This window comes from Hyperolius riggenbachi, chromosome 10, assembly GCF_040937935.1.
Source record: "Hyperolius riggenbachi isolate aHypRig1 chromosome 10, aHypRig1.pri, whole genome shotgun sequence".
Lineage (NCBI taxonomy): Eukaryota > Metazoa > Chordata > Amphibia > Anura > Hyperoliidae > Hyperolius > Hyperolius riggenbachi.
Window position 1 is genome coordinate 11,931,541 of NC_090655.1, and position 15,419 is coordinate 11,946,959.

The window sequence follows — 15,419 nt, forward strand, 5'->3', positions numbered from 1 at the left end:
ACTTTACTTTTGAAGTAAAAATTTGCAAATTGAAAATTTAAACTCAGTGCCTACTGTCTAAATTGTTAAAAGTAATTACATTATACTGGGTTATTACTAGAGTAGAGGACCTTCTACATTACTAAAGGATAGGGCATTTCACATTACTAGAGGAAATGAAATTCAATATTGCTAGAGGTGAGGGCCTAATATATTACTGAGGAGAGGACCTTCTACATTACTGAGGAGAGGACCTTCTACATTACTGAGGAGAGGACCTTCTACATTACTGAGGAGAGGACCTTCTACATTACTGAGGAGAGGAGGACCTTCTAAATTACTAAGGAGATGACTTTCTTTCTACATTACTGAGGAGAGGACTTTCTTTCTACATTACTGAGGAGAGGAACTTCTACATTACTGAGGCGAGTACCTTCTACATTACTGAGGAGAGGGCCTTATACATTACTGAAGAGAGGACCTTCTACATTACCGAGGAGAGGACCTTTCTTCATTACTGAGGAGAGAACCTTCTACATTACTGAGGAGAGGACCTTCTACATTACTGAGCAGAGGACCTTCTACATTACTGAGGAGAGGACCTTCTACATTACTGAGGCGAGGACCTTCTACATTACCGAGGAGAGGACCTTCTACATTACTGAGGAGAGGACCTTCTACATTACTGAGGAGAGGACCTTCTACATTACTGAGTAGAGGACCTTCTACATTACTGAGTAGAGGACCTTCTACATTACTGAGGAGAGGACCTTCTACATTACTGAGAGGACCTTCTACATTACTGAGGAGAGGACCTTCTACATTACTGAGGAGAGGACCTTCTACATTACTGAGGAGAGAACCTTCTACATTACTGAGGAGAGGACCTTCTACATTACTGAGGATAGGACTTACACGTCTAGTTAAAAATGGCGCCGGCAAAAAAATGGTGCCCCCTTCTGCCCGATATATGTTTAAAACGATATTTATCGTTTTAAAGGTTAAAATAGTGCAGACCTTTTGAACGAAATTTATCGTTTTAAAACTTTTTTTTTTTGTCCTGCCTGAACGATATTTATCGTTTTAACCCTTGCTTTGCTGCCTTTAAGAAGGGGACCCCCAGATGCCCACCCCCCTCCCAGGAGAAATGAGTATAGGGGTACTTTGTACCCCTTACCCATTTCCACAAAGGGTTAAATGAAATAAAAACACAACAACGAGAAAAGTCCTTTAATGTTCTAAATTAACCAGAAATACTTACCTGTACCTTTAAGAAAAAAATCCCACGTCAATTAGGTCCCACGACAGTATCCTCTATCTTGCGACCTTCTGTTACATCTTGATTGAAGATCTCCGCCGCCCCGACGCCACACACGCCGCCTCCGCCGCACTGCTCTTAGCTATACTTAGTATAGCTAAGAGCAAAAAGCATCTTTAAATTTTAGCTCCAATGGTCCCCATTGGTTCCTTAACAGACCAATGGGGATCAGGAGGATCCCCATTGGTCGATAAGGAACCAATGGGGAGCCTTGGAGCCAAAATTTAAAGATGCTTTTTGTTCTCAGCTATACTTAGTATAGCTGAGAGTTGCGTCTATGCATCTATATAGACGCATTAGCGCTAGCTGCCGCTGCCCTCCCTGCCTCTCCCCACCTGTCACCCTCACCCATGCTGGCACCCATGGGTGCATTGGGTGCCAGCATGGGTGAGGGTGACAGGTGGGGGGAGGCAGGGAGGGCAGCGGCAGCTAGTGCTAATGCGTCTATATAGACGCATAGACGCAACTCTCAGCTATACTTAGTATAGCTGAGAGCAGTGCGGCGGAGGCGGCGTGTGTGGCGTCGGAGATCTTCAATCAAGATGTATCAGAAGATCGCAAGATGGAGGATACTGTCGTGGGACCTGATTGGCGTGGGATTTTTTTATTAAAGGTACAGGTAAGTATTTCTGGTTAATTTAGAACATTAAAGGACTTTTCTCGTTGTTGTGCTTTTATTTCATTTAACCCTTTGTGGAAATGGGTAAGGGGTACAAAGTACCCCTATACTCATTTCTCCTGGGAGGGGGGTGGGCATCTGGGGGTCCCCTTCTTAAAGGGGACTCCCAGATGCCACCATGAACCCCCCCCCAGGGAGTCGTCGCCCCCACTTCCTCCTGGGGCACCGGAGGTGGGGAAGAGCCCCTTGTCCATGGATTGGACAAGGGCTCCGGGGGGGAGGGGAAGGCTTGACCGCCCCTCCCCCCCGAAGCCCCCCCATACCATGGACCATGCGGGCTGGTATAGCTCAGGGTGCGAAGCCCCAGTCGGCTGGGGCTCCGCATTCTGGCTATCCCAGCCTGCATGGGAGACAAGGGGTTACAGAGGCTCGGGAGGGGGGACCCCACGTAATTTTTTTCAAAACATTTCCCACACTCTGAACATAACCCACAAATTTTAATTTTAAAAAAAATAAATAAAATTTTTCAATTTGTTTTTTCTAAATATTGTTTCCCAGTATCTTTTTAACATATCCTGCAAATTTGGTGTGCTAGGATTTAAGGGGACTTTGCTATTAACTGCTAAAGTCAGCGGAAAACGTTTCCACGGAAATGTCAGTACGCGATTTAAATAGAAACATTTCCTCTTTGAAGATTTAAAATCGATTTTCTCAAAAACTATAAGGTCTTTTTGAACAATTTTTTTTCTTCGTGTTCCCACTATTCTTCTTAACCACCCTGGCATTCTATTAAGATCGCCAGGGCGGCTGCATGAGGGTTTTTTTTAAATAAAAAAAAAACTATTTCATGCAGCCAACTGAAAGTTGGCTGCATGAAAGCCCACTAGATGGCGCTCCGGAGGCGTTCTTCTGATCGCCTCCGGCGGCCAAAAGTAATGCAGCCTTCCGTGTTTGGCTTCTCCTGTCGCCATGGCGACGAGCGGAGGGACGTCATGGACGTCAGCCGACGTCCTGACGTCAGCCGCCTCCGATCCAGCCCTTAGCGCTGGCCGGAACTATTTGTTCCGGCTGCGCAGGGCTCAGGCGGCTGGGGGGACCCTCTTTCGCCGCTGCTCGCGGCGGATCGCCGCAGAGCGGCGGCGATCGGGCAGCACACGCGGCTGGCAAAGTGCCGGCTGCGTGTGCTGCTCTTTATTTCATCAAAATCGACCCAGCAGGGCCTGAGCGGCACCCTCTGGCGGTAATGGACAAGCTGAGCTCGTCCATACCGCTAAGGTGGTTAACATTCCCTACACATTTCGTGTTTCTGGCATTTAAAGGGGCTTTGCTATTAACCACTAAAGTCGGCGGGCGTTTAATTTTCCCACGGTCAGAAGAAGAATATTCAAAATCGATTTTCTCAAAAACTATAAGGTCTTTTTGAAAAATTGTTTTTTCCTCTTGTTAACAATTTTCTTCTTAACATTCCCTGCAAATTTGGTGTTTTTAGCTTTTAAGGGGGCTTTGCTATTAAACATTAAAGCCGGCGGGCAGATATTTTCCAAACAGCAGCAAAGCAAGGGTTAAAACGTAAAATATCGTTTGGGAGCAATACAACTATAAATATAAACGATAAATATCGTTTTTAAAGCCGGCGCCATTTTTTAGCTGTCAAAAACGAAAAATAACTAGCGATAGTGGTTCTCTATGGGGCGCCGTTTTTTAACTACGATAACTGGCGCCATTTTTAACGGACCCCAGGACTTACTACATTACTGAGGAGAGGACCTTATACATTATTGAGGAGAGGACCTTCTACACAGGGACGGATCAAGACCAAGTTGCGCCTGGGGCAAGGTCAGGTTTTGGCACCTAAAGGTCAGGTTTTGGCGCCTAAACTTCCATTCATTTTGCCGCCTTTTTAAGTATTCAACACACTGCGCCTGGGGCAAGATACCCGCTTGCCCCCCCCCTAGATCCGTCCCTGCTTCTACATTACTGAGGAGAGGACCTTTTACATTACTGAGGAGAGGACTTTCTACATTACTGAGGTGATGACCTTCTACATTACTGCGGGAAGTCCATGCATGCGTAGAAGACCCAGACTGGACCTGACTGAGCCTGTTACCGGGGCTGATTGCAGCTGAACGGCAGACCGTGGGAGGACAGCAAGATACTCGGACGTGTTTATAGGGCGAGTGGAAACCCTGGGTAAGCATCAAATCTTTACTTTACGAGATCTCTGGTACACTTTAAGGCCACTTCAGTAATTTAACCACTTTGTCCTCCTTGACGTATAAAAACGTCAAGGAGGACAGGCGCACTCCCGGCCGCGGAGTCGGTAGCCACGGAATCAATTTATCGGGCTATGGAGCCCGATCATTGATTCCTCTCCCCCGCTGAAAAAGCGACAGCTTCTCTCGGAAGCTTCGCTCTTTCTGAAGCTGTGTCTCTCTAAGCGTACATTGTACGCTTAGAGTGACGTCATGTAAAAAAAATCGAGATTGCCATCTTGTGGCCAAAAAGTAAAACTACAAGTAAATTCCCAAAAACATTACAATACACCAATATTTCCCCAAATAAAACACTATTTATATCCCACCCTCCCAAAAATGCCCACATAAAATGTTTAATAAAAAAAAACAAAAAAAACATTACTATAAAAAAAAAAACCACATAAATATTTACCTAAGGGTCTAAACTTTTTAAATATCTATGTAAAGATGAAATATTTCTCTCTATTTTTTTTTTTTTATAAGCTTGTAAATAGTGATGTATGCAAAACGGAAAAAATGCTCTTTTATTTCTAAATAAAATATTGTCGCGATACATTGTGATAGGGACATAATTTAAATGGTGAAATAACCGTGACAAATGGGCAATAACAATACGTGGGTTTTAATTATGGAGGCATGTATTATTTTAAAACTATAATGGCCGAAAACTGACAAATAATGAATTTTTTCATTTTTTTTCTTATTCTTCCTGTTAAAATGCATTTACAGTAAAGTGGCTCTTAGCAAAATGTACCCCCCAAAGAAAGCCTAATTGGTGGCGGAAAAAACAAGATATAGATCAGTTCATTGTGATAAGTAGTGATAAAGTTATAGGCTAATGAATGGGAGGTGAACATTGCTCGGATGCATAAGCTGAAAACGACTGAGATGTTAAAGAGGAACTGTAACGACAAAACGGCCCCTGGGGGGTACTCACCTCGGGTGGGGGAAGCCTCAGGATCCTAATGAGGCTTCCCACGCCATCCTGCGTCCCTCGGGGGTCTCGCTGTAGCCCTCCGTACAGCCGTGACGCAATATTTACCTTCCTGGCTCCTGCGCAGGCGCTCTGATGGCTGTCGGCGCCGAAGTAGGCGGAAATACCCGATCGCCGTCGGGTCTGCTCTACTGCACAGGCGCAAGTTTCCGGCGCCTGCGCAGTAGAGCGGTCCCGACGGAAATCGGGTATTTCCGTCTATTTCCGTGCCGAAAGTCGCCACAGCGCCCCCGCTGGAGCCAGCAAAGGTAAATATTGAACTGACAGTCGGCACAGTCGCCGGCTGTTCGGAGGGCTGCAGCGAGACCCCCGTGGGACAGAGGACGGCGTGGGAAGCCTCATTAGGATCCGGAGGCTTCCCCCACCCGAGGTGAGTACCCCCCAGGGGAGGTTTTTGTTGTTACAGAGTCTCTTTAAGTGGTTAAAGAGAAGATTATGGTTACGTAAAAGCACCACGTTGGCAAAACAAATGATTATTACCTTTCGTTAGTGAGTACCAGGAAGCTCCATTGGTGACGCCGTGTGGAAAGTAGTCTCCACAGTGGAATCCTTCATGCATCCAACTGTGTGCGTAGGAGTAACTCATAGCAAGCTGCAAACACAGAACACAACCAATAACATCATCAGGCCGTTAACAATGTGTAAGACACAAACACTGGTGCACATGGCAGGGGCCCCTAGCTCTGCCACTGCCCGGGACCCCACATCCACATGAAACACCAGCTTTTGCAGCTTCCAGCATGCAGTGTCAAGAACCGCAAGGGCCGATCCTTGATTGGGTCAATCGCTCAGATTCAGAAACTCGGTCTCGCTGTCACTTTGCGCATAGATGCCCATATGTGGATCCGCAATCTATGAACAGACTAGCCGAGAGGAGCGCTCTGACTCCAAAGGATTCACCACACACATACAATTCAAATGCTTGCCAACGTGTGCGAATCAGTGTACGACTGTAACTATTTTAACACACTGAGAACACTGGAACTTTACCCTTAGCTGTATGCAGGGATAAGCGGCAAATCTGTCTATCTGTGCCGGATTCAAACATACGGGTTGGAGATACAAGATACTATAGAACACAAGGTAACGCTTTTGGAGGAGTAAGTACGATTGTGTATGTTCAGGAACAGGTTGTAACCGTTAAAACAATTTTTAAACGTTTTAATAACAAAAATGCATTACACACATTTATATACACTAATTAACATATAAACACAAAGCTTCAAATAAAAGGGGATAACGGTGAAAAGTTTACTTAAAGAGGAACTCCAGTGAAAATAATGTAGTAAAAAAAGTGCTTCATTTTTTACCATAATTATGTATAAATGATTTAGTCAGTGTTTGCTTATTGTAAAATCTTTCCTCTCCCAGATTCACATTCTGACATTTATTACATGGTGACATTGTTACTGTGGGCAGGTTATTTAGCTGTTTCTAGCTGCTCTGTCTGTTAGACAGCTAATAACAGCTATTTCCTGTCTCTGAACATTGTTACATTGTGGCAGTTTGCCAGCAGTACCGCGGTATTCAGAGCCTCTTGTGGGAGGGGTTTCAGCACAAAATCAGTCACACAGCGCCCCCTGATGGTCTGTTTGTGAAAATCATTGTCTTTCTCATGTAAAATGGGGTATCAGCTACTGATTGGGAAAAAGTTCAATTCTTGGTTGGAGTTTCTCTTTAACTGAATGCAGTCTGTGTGGAATAGAAGCAAATAAAGTCAAATGCAGGCATTGATATCACAAGTCCTTAAAGAGAACCAGAGATGAAGCAACCTCATGTATTTTACCTTATAAATCAGTGGGAACATGACAGTAAACACCTAATCTGCTCTTTGTTACATTGTTCTCTGTTTAATTTGCCTGTTATCACCTCTAAGATAAGAATCCCGACTAAGCAGTCGGTCTGGCTTTGCTACAGAATAATTATAGCTGAGACTGTGTTCTTTGCTGTCTTCAAGTCCAAGCCTGCCCCCTGCTGGCTTTGCTCAGGAATCATTATAGCTGAGTCATTATAGCAAAGCCAGACTCAATGCTCAGTCCGGGATTCTTATCTCAGCTAGATAACAGACACTTTTAGCAGTGAGGATGGAACAGAGAGCATGGTAAATGTTTTCTCTAATGTTCCCACTGATTTCTATGGTAAAATACACAAGGGTGCTTCGTCTCTGGTTCACTTTAAAGAGAACCCGAGGTGGCTTTGTATAACGTTAGTGGGGCACAGAGGCTGGTTGGGCACACTAACACCAGCCTCTGTTGCCCCATGGTGTGTGTCAAAGACCCCCCTGCTCGCCGCTATCCTTCCCGCAGTGCTGGCGACACGCAGCGCGTCGCCAGCACAATGTTTACTCTAGCGCTGTCTGTCAGCGCCGCTCCCCCGCCTCCTCCGCATCGCCGCTACCCGCCCTCGTCCCTTCCCTCCAATCAGCGTGAGGGAAGGGACGAGGGCGGGTAGCGGCGATGCGGAGGAGGCGGCGGAGCGGCGCTGACAGACAGCGCTAGGGTAAACATTGTGCTGGCGACACGCTGCGTGTCGCCAGCATTGCGGGGGTATAGCGGCGAGCAGGGGGGTCTTTGACACACACCATGGGGCAACAGAGGCTGGTGTTAGTGTGCCCAACCAGCCTCTGTGCCCCACTAACGTTATACAAAGCCACCTCGGGTTCTCTTTAAACTTAAATAACACACCATGAGAACATTTGCTGAATACCGAAAGTGTATTAAATAGTTGTGTATATTGCATACATTTTACACAAACTACCCATGTATTGCACGTGCCCCAAAACACCCCCCACCTGGCCCTCCCCGGCCTGCAGGACTTTTGTGCTTGTTAGTTCACCAGCGCTGGGTTGTTTTTTCGGGGGATTATGGCCATAATAATCAGTTCCAGATTTTTGTTCCTCTTAAAGGGATACTTAAGGCTGATAAAAAAAATGACTTTTACTCACCCGGGGCTCCCCTCAGCCCCCTGCAGCTGAACGGTGCCCTCGCCGTGTCCCTCCGGTGCGCCTGGACTTGCCGGCGGCCACTTCCGGTTTGGCCGTCACCGGCCGACAGGCCGCGTTGCCGGCCGCAATAGTGCCCTCTATAATGCTATTGCGGCCGGGAACTCCCAGCCTGTCGGCCGGTGACGGCCAAACCGGGAGTGGCTGCCGGCGAGACCAGGCGCATCGGAGGGACACGGCGGGGGCACTGTTCAGCTGCAGGGGGCTGAGGGGAGCCCCGGGTGAGTAAAAGTCATTTTTTTTAGTAGACTTAAGTATTCCTTTAATTCCATAAAGCTGGTGATAAACAAAATGTCCTGATGGTAATATAAATGGCCGGATAGCCGTTACACGCTGGGGGAATGTCACTGTCCCATTTAAAATTCAACACAGCTTCTCCGTGATGTTACATTGGGATAATGCGCCCTATTATATGCAGACTGACTACTCCGTTTAAAACCGGCAGTTCTCTTACCGACCTCGGGTTTTCAATGGAGCGAGACTTCAGCCCGCAGGCGTCCCCGCTTACTTCTTACAGCCTCCCAGCTCCATCTGCTTTATAGCGTCTCGGTTCCGATAGGTCTGCCTGGTTGCTGTCAGTTGCGCGCTCCGTGCTCGGAGGCAATATTCACTTCCCCTTTCTGCATCTACGGAGGCCGATGTAGCCCAAACTTCTACCGACGCGTTGCACTCGCTCCTGGCGAGTTTTCTCAAGGCATATAGGCGTATTTGCTTGGGAGCGCCCCCTTGTGGCCATTAAATAGACCTCATCTTATATGGAATGCGCCTGGTCCTCCTAGGAATGCAGGTATCGAGAAAGCTTTTGGTCGGTGGAATTTGGAGAACAAAATGGTCGCTGAGGGACCGGTCTTTTATAGGATCTGAGTTTTGGGGCTGGCTTTGGTAAAACATGGGCGTGTTTTACCTCCTGCGGAGTAGGATAGGCAGGAGTTTGTACAAGCACAGAATGACACAATTTACCAATAACCTGCACCACTTCTGTCTGGATTGGCGCACAGCGAATCCAAAGGGGCAGATTTGTAACCTGCGGCCGATGTTTGATCAAATGACACCAAACAACAGTAAGGTAACATGTGCGCTTAGCGAACGCTGAATAACTCAGTTTCCATAGCCGCGAGACTGCTATAAATTGGCTGATTTTTAGGAACCTGGAAATATATTTGCCTCCTGTCTGTGACAAACCCATCTTGGATTATTAATAAAGGAATTTTGTCTATTGTCTGAATCACAGTTTTGAGATCGAAAATCGGAGAGTTTTGAGAGGGAACCAGAAGGACTGATCTTTATCTGCAGAAGCTACTCCATGGCCAACATTTGGTCATAGCACCTAGGTGTGAATAGCTAGGAGGAAGTGGAGGGTGAGGGGTCTGCTCTTAAGTCAGAGTGAAGGGGAAAAAAAGACATCTGTTGTACATTTAAAACAGAACTGACATTCTGCTCTGCTTTGCAGAATGATACAGAATCGATAATTGTTCCGTATCATTCATGACACCTCCCCCACCAGGTTGCCGAAGGAGCAGGTTAGCAGCACGACCTGATCGGTGCATCTACTTGGCTACTGAATGGGTTCTCGACTTCTGTATCTGACTGTACTTCTCATGGCCTCATGGTCTGGTGTGTCCCAGTGTCTGCTTTGCAGACAGCGAGATACACACCAACAGGCTTACCTCTAAATGTCTGGCTGGGTATGCCTAGCGCTTCCTTTAAGGGAGAATGTCGTTGGCTGACTTTTGGGTGTCAGCCCGCGAATCTGGAAGCAGCGTGGCATACCCCTGCTCTAATTGACTACACCTTGGCAAAACATTTTGGTCAGCACAACCTAGGTGGACCTTAGAACACATTTTAAAAAATGAATTGGCCTTCACCTGTGTGGTGAGGCTTGCCCCTCCTACAGGAGGGATACAGGGTTGACCTCTGTGCAGGTTTGTGCTGGGTTGCTTCGGCAAGGGTGGGCCAGGAGAGGAACTGCACAACTCCACCAGCCGTTTGTTAACAGGCAATGGTGGAGCACTCTGGCTGTCATAGCAGGAGGGGAGGTCTAGGCCCCCAGGCCCCAGCTGCCTGCTCTGACACCTGGCCTCCTTCCGCAACCCTGCAAGAATCTGACACAGGCAAAACAGGACTTTTACCACTTAGGTTAGAGGCTATCATGTTTAAACATACAACATTTTTAGCAATATGAGGTTCAGCATGAAACCTATTAGCAATATTTTGCACAACATTAATATCACAGTTATGTTTATTTTTCACATAAGGTACACACGCATCTGGAACAACAGTGACAGGTTTAGGATCAGACAAACAGTGATTAGACAGCGGTTGATTAGAAACAGGTACCTCTTCCTTGCCTCCTTCCCTAGGAGAGCTAGGTACCATTACCCCAGCTGCCTCCCTCTGTCCCTCCCCAAGCTTGAGTAGGTCCAGACCGGAGATCCTGAATGTTGGTCATTCATTAAAAGGTCATTCATTAAAAGGACCGGAGGGTGCCAAGATCTGTGTCCAACAACACCGGCACTGGGATGTCATCGGTCACGCCCACAATTTTAGTCTGGCGCCCCCTTCCCCAATCGAGGACAACGCAAGCTTTGGCGATGCGTGTGTTTGTGCCACCAATGCCCACAAGTGTAACAAACTCGTTAGATAGGAAATTCTCCCTGGCAACAAGATGAGAGCGAACCAATGTAAGCTCTGCGCCTGTGTCGCAGAAACCGACAGCGATCTGGTCGTTCTCTTCCACGACTTGATGATTCCCGGAAAGTCTGGGATTTGCCGCTCCAATGATGAGGTATGCGTGTGCAGTAGAGGATTGGCTAGCCGACTCTGGGCTAGGCTCTGGAGATGGCGTCCTCACCTCTGGACAGGCAGACTATAGATGTCCTCGCTCACCACACTGGTAACACTTTGGAATGTATGTGGCATCAGGCGTAAGAGTAGCAGGTGTAGCGCCAGCCTCTGTGGCTGTTGGACCTGATTCCCACGGTTCGCAGGGGGAGGAGAGCTAGGTTGTATAGGTCTCCCCCCTTTCAGCCCTGGGGTGGAGGTTTGCTGCTGTCCGGTACACGGGTGGCCACAAAAGTGGTGTCTGCGAGTTTTGCAGCAGTTTTGGTGGATTCAGGTTTCCGCTCCAGGACAAACTTCCGGACCTCTGGTGGACAACAGTGCAGTAACTGGTCCTGTACAATGAGGTCCTACAAACCTTGGTGAGAGTCTTTGTTGAGGCCTCGTCACCACTGCCTGAACACAGTCAGCAGGCGACCAGCCAGGTCTGCGTAAGTGTCTGTGGGGCCTTTCTGCAGGGCCCGAAACTTTTTGCGGTATACCTCTGGGGTCAACTAGTACTTAGCGATAATTGGAGCTTTTATCGTACTATAGTCATTGTCCTTTTCAATAGGTAAGTGCACAAATGTCTCAAGCGGTTTGTCCCTTGAGTTGGGGATCAGAAATCTCGCCCAGTGGTCCTGGGGCAGATGATGCTGACGACAAGTCTTTTCAAAGGATTGCAAGTAAGTGTCCGGGTCGGTTCCCTTCTCCATTTCAGGAAATTTAAACTTGGGAGTCCCAAACGGGCCTTCTGTGGGCCGGGATTCCGGAAAACTTGGCGAGGGATTTTGGCCTTGCGCTTGCAGTTTGGCCATTTCAAGATCCTGTCGGCATGCGGATCCTCTCTCTGCCGCCTCTTTCTCAGCAAGCCACCGGCGCTCTGCCCGGTCAGCTTCTCGTTCCACTTGGCACTCTGCCGCCTCTCTGTCGGCCTGCCGCTGGCGTTCTGCACGGTCAGCGTTTTCTCGGACAATCTGCAGGTACAACTCAGGATTTCTATCCGACAGTCTATGTAAGGTGTGCTGCATTCCAGCGTCAGGAACACAGGGAAAGTTTGCATGGACAGGCTCTTGCCAGTTACCTTGCTCCTCAGCATTTAGTGCGATCCGTTCAGACTCGGTTCTGTTTTCCTCTAGGGCTGAAAATGTGTCAATTCGATTCAACAGCTCACTTTCCACTGTCCCAGCAGTACTGTCTTAACAATCAGAGTGCTCTTCCAGCATCTGATCCGGCTGGGTGTTCAGTCGCAATAAGTCCTCGATTAATCGTTTTATTACAAGTCACAATGCCTCTTTCTTCACACAAGTTTGTCAGATCAGGCAATTGCATTCGCTTGTATCCCGCTGCATCAGCCATTGTTACAAAATAATAGATTGGATAGAAAAAAAGGGGGGGGGGGGACTCTGTGCTATGTTTAGTTTATATAAATGGTAATGCATCAGTTATCAACCACAGATTTCGATCTGTTCTGGCAGGTTAATCATATAACGTTGCCGTTAATGTTCTGAACATACACAAATCCCAATAAGCTGCCAACCAATTTTCAAGAACCGCAAGGGCCAACCCTTGATCGGGTCAATCGCTCAGATTCAGAAACTCGGTCTTGCTGTCACTTTGCGCATAGATGTCCATGTGTGGATTCAAAATTTATGAACCGACTAGCCGAGAGGAGCGCTCTGACTCCAAAGGATTCACACATACAATTCAATGCTTGCCACCACGTGCGAGTCAGCGCACGACTGTAACTATTCTAACACACTGAGAACACTGTAACTTAACTCTTAGCTGTATGCAGGGATCGGCACCAGATCTGTCTATCTTTGCCCGATTCAAGCATACGGGTTGGAGATACAAGATACTATAGAACACAGGGTAACGCTCTTGGAGGAGTAAGTATGATTGTGTATGTTCAGGAACAGGTCATAACCGTTAAAACGATTTTTAAACATTTTAATAACAAAAATGCATTACACCCATTTATATACACTAATTAACATATATACACAAGCGTCCAGTTAAAAATGGTGCCAGCTAAATAATGGCGCCTGGTAATGCACAATATATATATATATATATATATATATATATATATATATATATATATATATATATATATATATATATATATATATGCACACACACATATACACACACACACACACACACACACACACATATATATGCACACACACACACACACACACACACACACACAACGGAAAATTGAATACTCGCCTACAGTAATTTTCCTTTCCTGATGCATCCATGTCAGCACAACGGGTATTGGTTCCGCCCAATGACCCCACAGGACATGTGTATATAAAGTTTGCTTTACCCTCCCATACCTGTCTTGTAACTAGTACCTCACCGAACAGTGGGTGGGTCCCTTGTGCTGACATGGATGCATCAGGAAAGGAAAATTACTGTAGGTGAGTATTCAATTTTCCGTTTTCCTAATGCCTCCATGTCAGCAAAACGGGATGTAACTAGAAAAAATGAAGATACGGGAGGGCAACTGGAGCAGGTGAAAGCAGGTGCAAGCAGAATCTATTTATTCATATAACAAGCCAAAAAAGAAATATCTGTAATTATACAGCAGAAGTAATAGAGGAGTGGGAAGATAAGACTGCTCTTCCGAACGCAGTATCCACTTGATAGTGTTTTATAAAAGTGTTTATGGTGCTCCAATTGGCTGCCTGACATATCTTGGTAGCAGAAATATTAGATTTAGCTGCCCACGTTGCGGCCAAACCTCTGGTCAAATGTGCCCTTATTTCACTCGGAGGCTCTTTCCCCACTGCCCTATAGGCTCCTTGAATTGTGCGAACTAGCCAAGAAGCTATGGTTCTTGATGAAGCTGCTTCGCCCCTGCGATAGCCTGACGGCACGATGAATAATTTGTCAGTTTTCCTGATATCTCGAGTTGCTTCCAGATAGGATTTTAATGATCTTGCTACGTCCAGGGAAGAAGAGATCGGAGAATTCTCCTGTACAAATGAAGGTAAGGACCATTCCTGTGTATGTATACAAGAAGAAAGGCGGACTCCGGCACACTCCTTGAAGTTCCTCTTTATTGTATCACGACGTTACAGGTATACATATGCCCCCTGTCTACAGCTGTTTCGCGTGTGTGCACGCCTCCTCAGGACACGTGGGGCCTGTCTCAAACACCACTCCTTCACCTAAATACAGGTACTGGTCCCCACCCACTCATTACCCTGAGGGAGGGGGGGGGGGGGGAAGAAGGGTTTTGCCACGATCAAGGGAAGGTGGAGACAGATAGCATTTTTTTATAAAAAATTGTACAGATAAAATTACAGAACTAACCTACCTAAAAAAAGCATTGATCTCGTTTCTATCATTGAAACCAAGATTACCCAATGCATCAGTACGTGCAATCATTAGGGCCTCTCTTTTTCGTAATCTATCATCCAGATGCCCGCCCCTTCCATCGCTAACCACTGTTTCCAGACCTGCAAAGGTTAAACATCCTGCGTTAGCCTTATGGACTTCCCTTACATGTTCTATAAGTCGAGTTGCGCCCTCCCCATTTTTCACTGATCTTTTATGTTGTAAGAATCGTTCCTTCAGAGGTTGTACCGTTTTGCCTATATAGTAGCGTCCACAAGGACACCAAACACAATAGACCACGTTTTTAGTACGGCAGCTGATGAACTGTCTGACCCTCCACGTGACCGCACCCATCTGTACAGTGTCGCCCTTTTTTAAGGAACGACAAGCACTGCAACGTCCGCAGGTGAAATTGCCAGTCCATTTCTTTTTGGTCAACCAGTTCTCTGTACCTGCTACGGCATTTTTGCCTACATCACTATGTACTAAAACTTTCCTTATCGTTTTACCTCTACGGAAACTGACTCTAGGGGCCTGCCTAGTAAGATCTTTAAGGTGAGTATCTAAATTGAGCATCTGCCACTGTCTGTGTATTACTTGACGAATTCTGTCAGAAAGGGGCGAATAATCAAATACAAAGTTAAACCTGCGTGGTCCGCAGCGTTTTTTCTCGTTCCTAGCTAGGAGTTTACCCCTAGGAACATCCCGGGCTCTATCTAAGGCTTGCAATACGGAGTTAAGCTGGTACCCCCTATTCAGAAGACGTTGGCACAACTCATCCGCCTGTGATTCGAAATCTGCCTCCAAACTGTTATTCCGCCTCAGTCTTAGGAATTGGCCGTACGGGATGGCGTCCTTGACATGTCTGGGGTGATAGCTGTTAAAATGCAGCAAACTGTTTGTTGCTGTCTCTTTTCTGTAACCCCTGGTTACCAGCTTGTCGTTCTCGATCGCCACCCTGAGGTCTAGGTACTCAACTTCCCTGTCCCCAAAGTGCGATGTGAACTCCATATTTACGTGGTTGGAATTAATCCACTCCATAAAACTGTTAAATTCAGCACAGCTACCATCCCAGACTACAA

At 46.7% G+C, this 15,419-nt stretch overlaps 1 protein-coding gene across 1 annotated transcript in view; it reads right to left on the reverse strand.

Moving 5' to 3' along the window:
* Positions 1–15,419, reverse strand: part of CPN1 (carboxypeptidase N subunit 1) — a 78,484-nt gene that overhangs the window by 25,476 nt on the left and 37,589 nt on the right. The window contains exon 5 of the mRNA XM_068258732.1: positions 5,646–5,757. Coding sequence (XP_068114833.1) covers positions 5,646–5,757 — 112 coding nt within the window. The remainder of the gene's footprint in view (positions 1–5,645; positions 5,758–15,419) is intronic.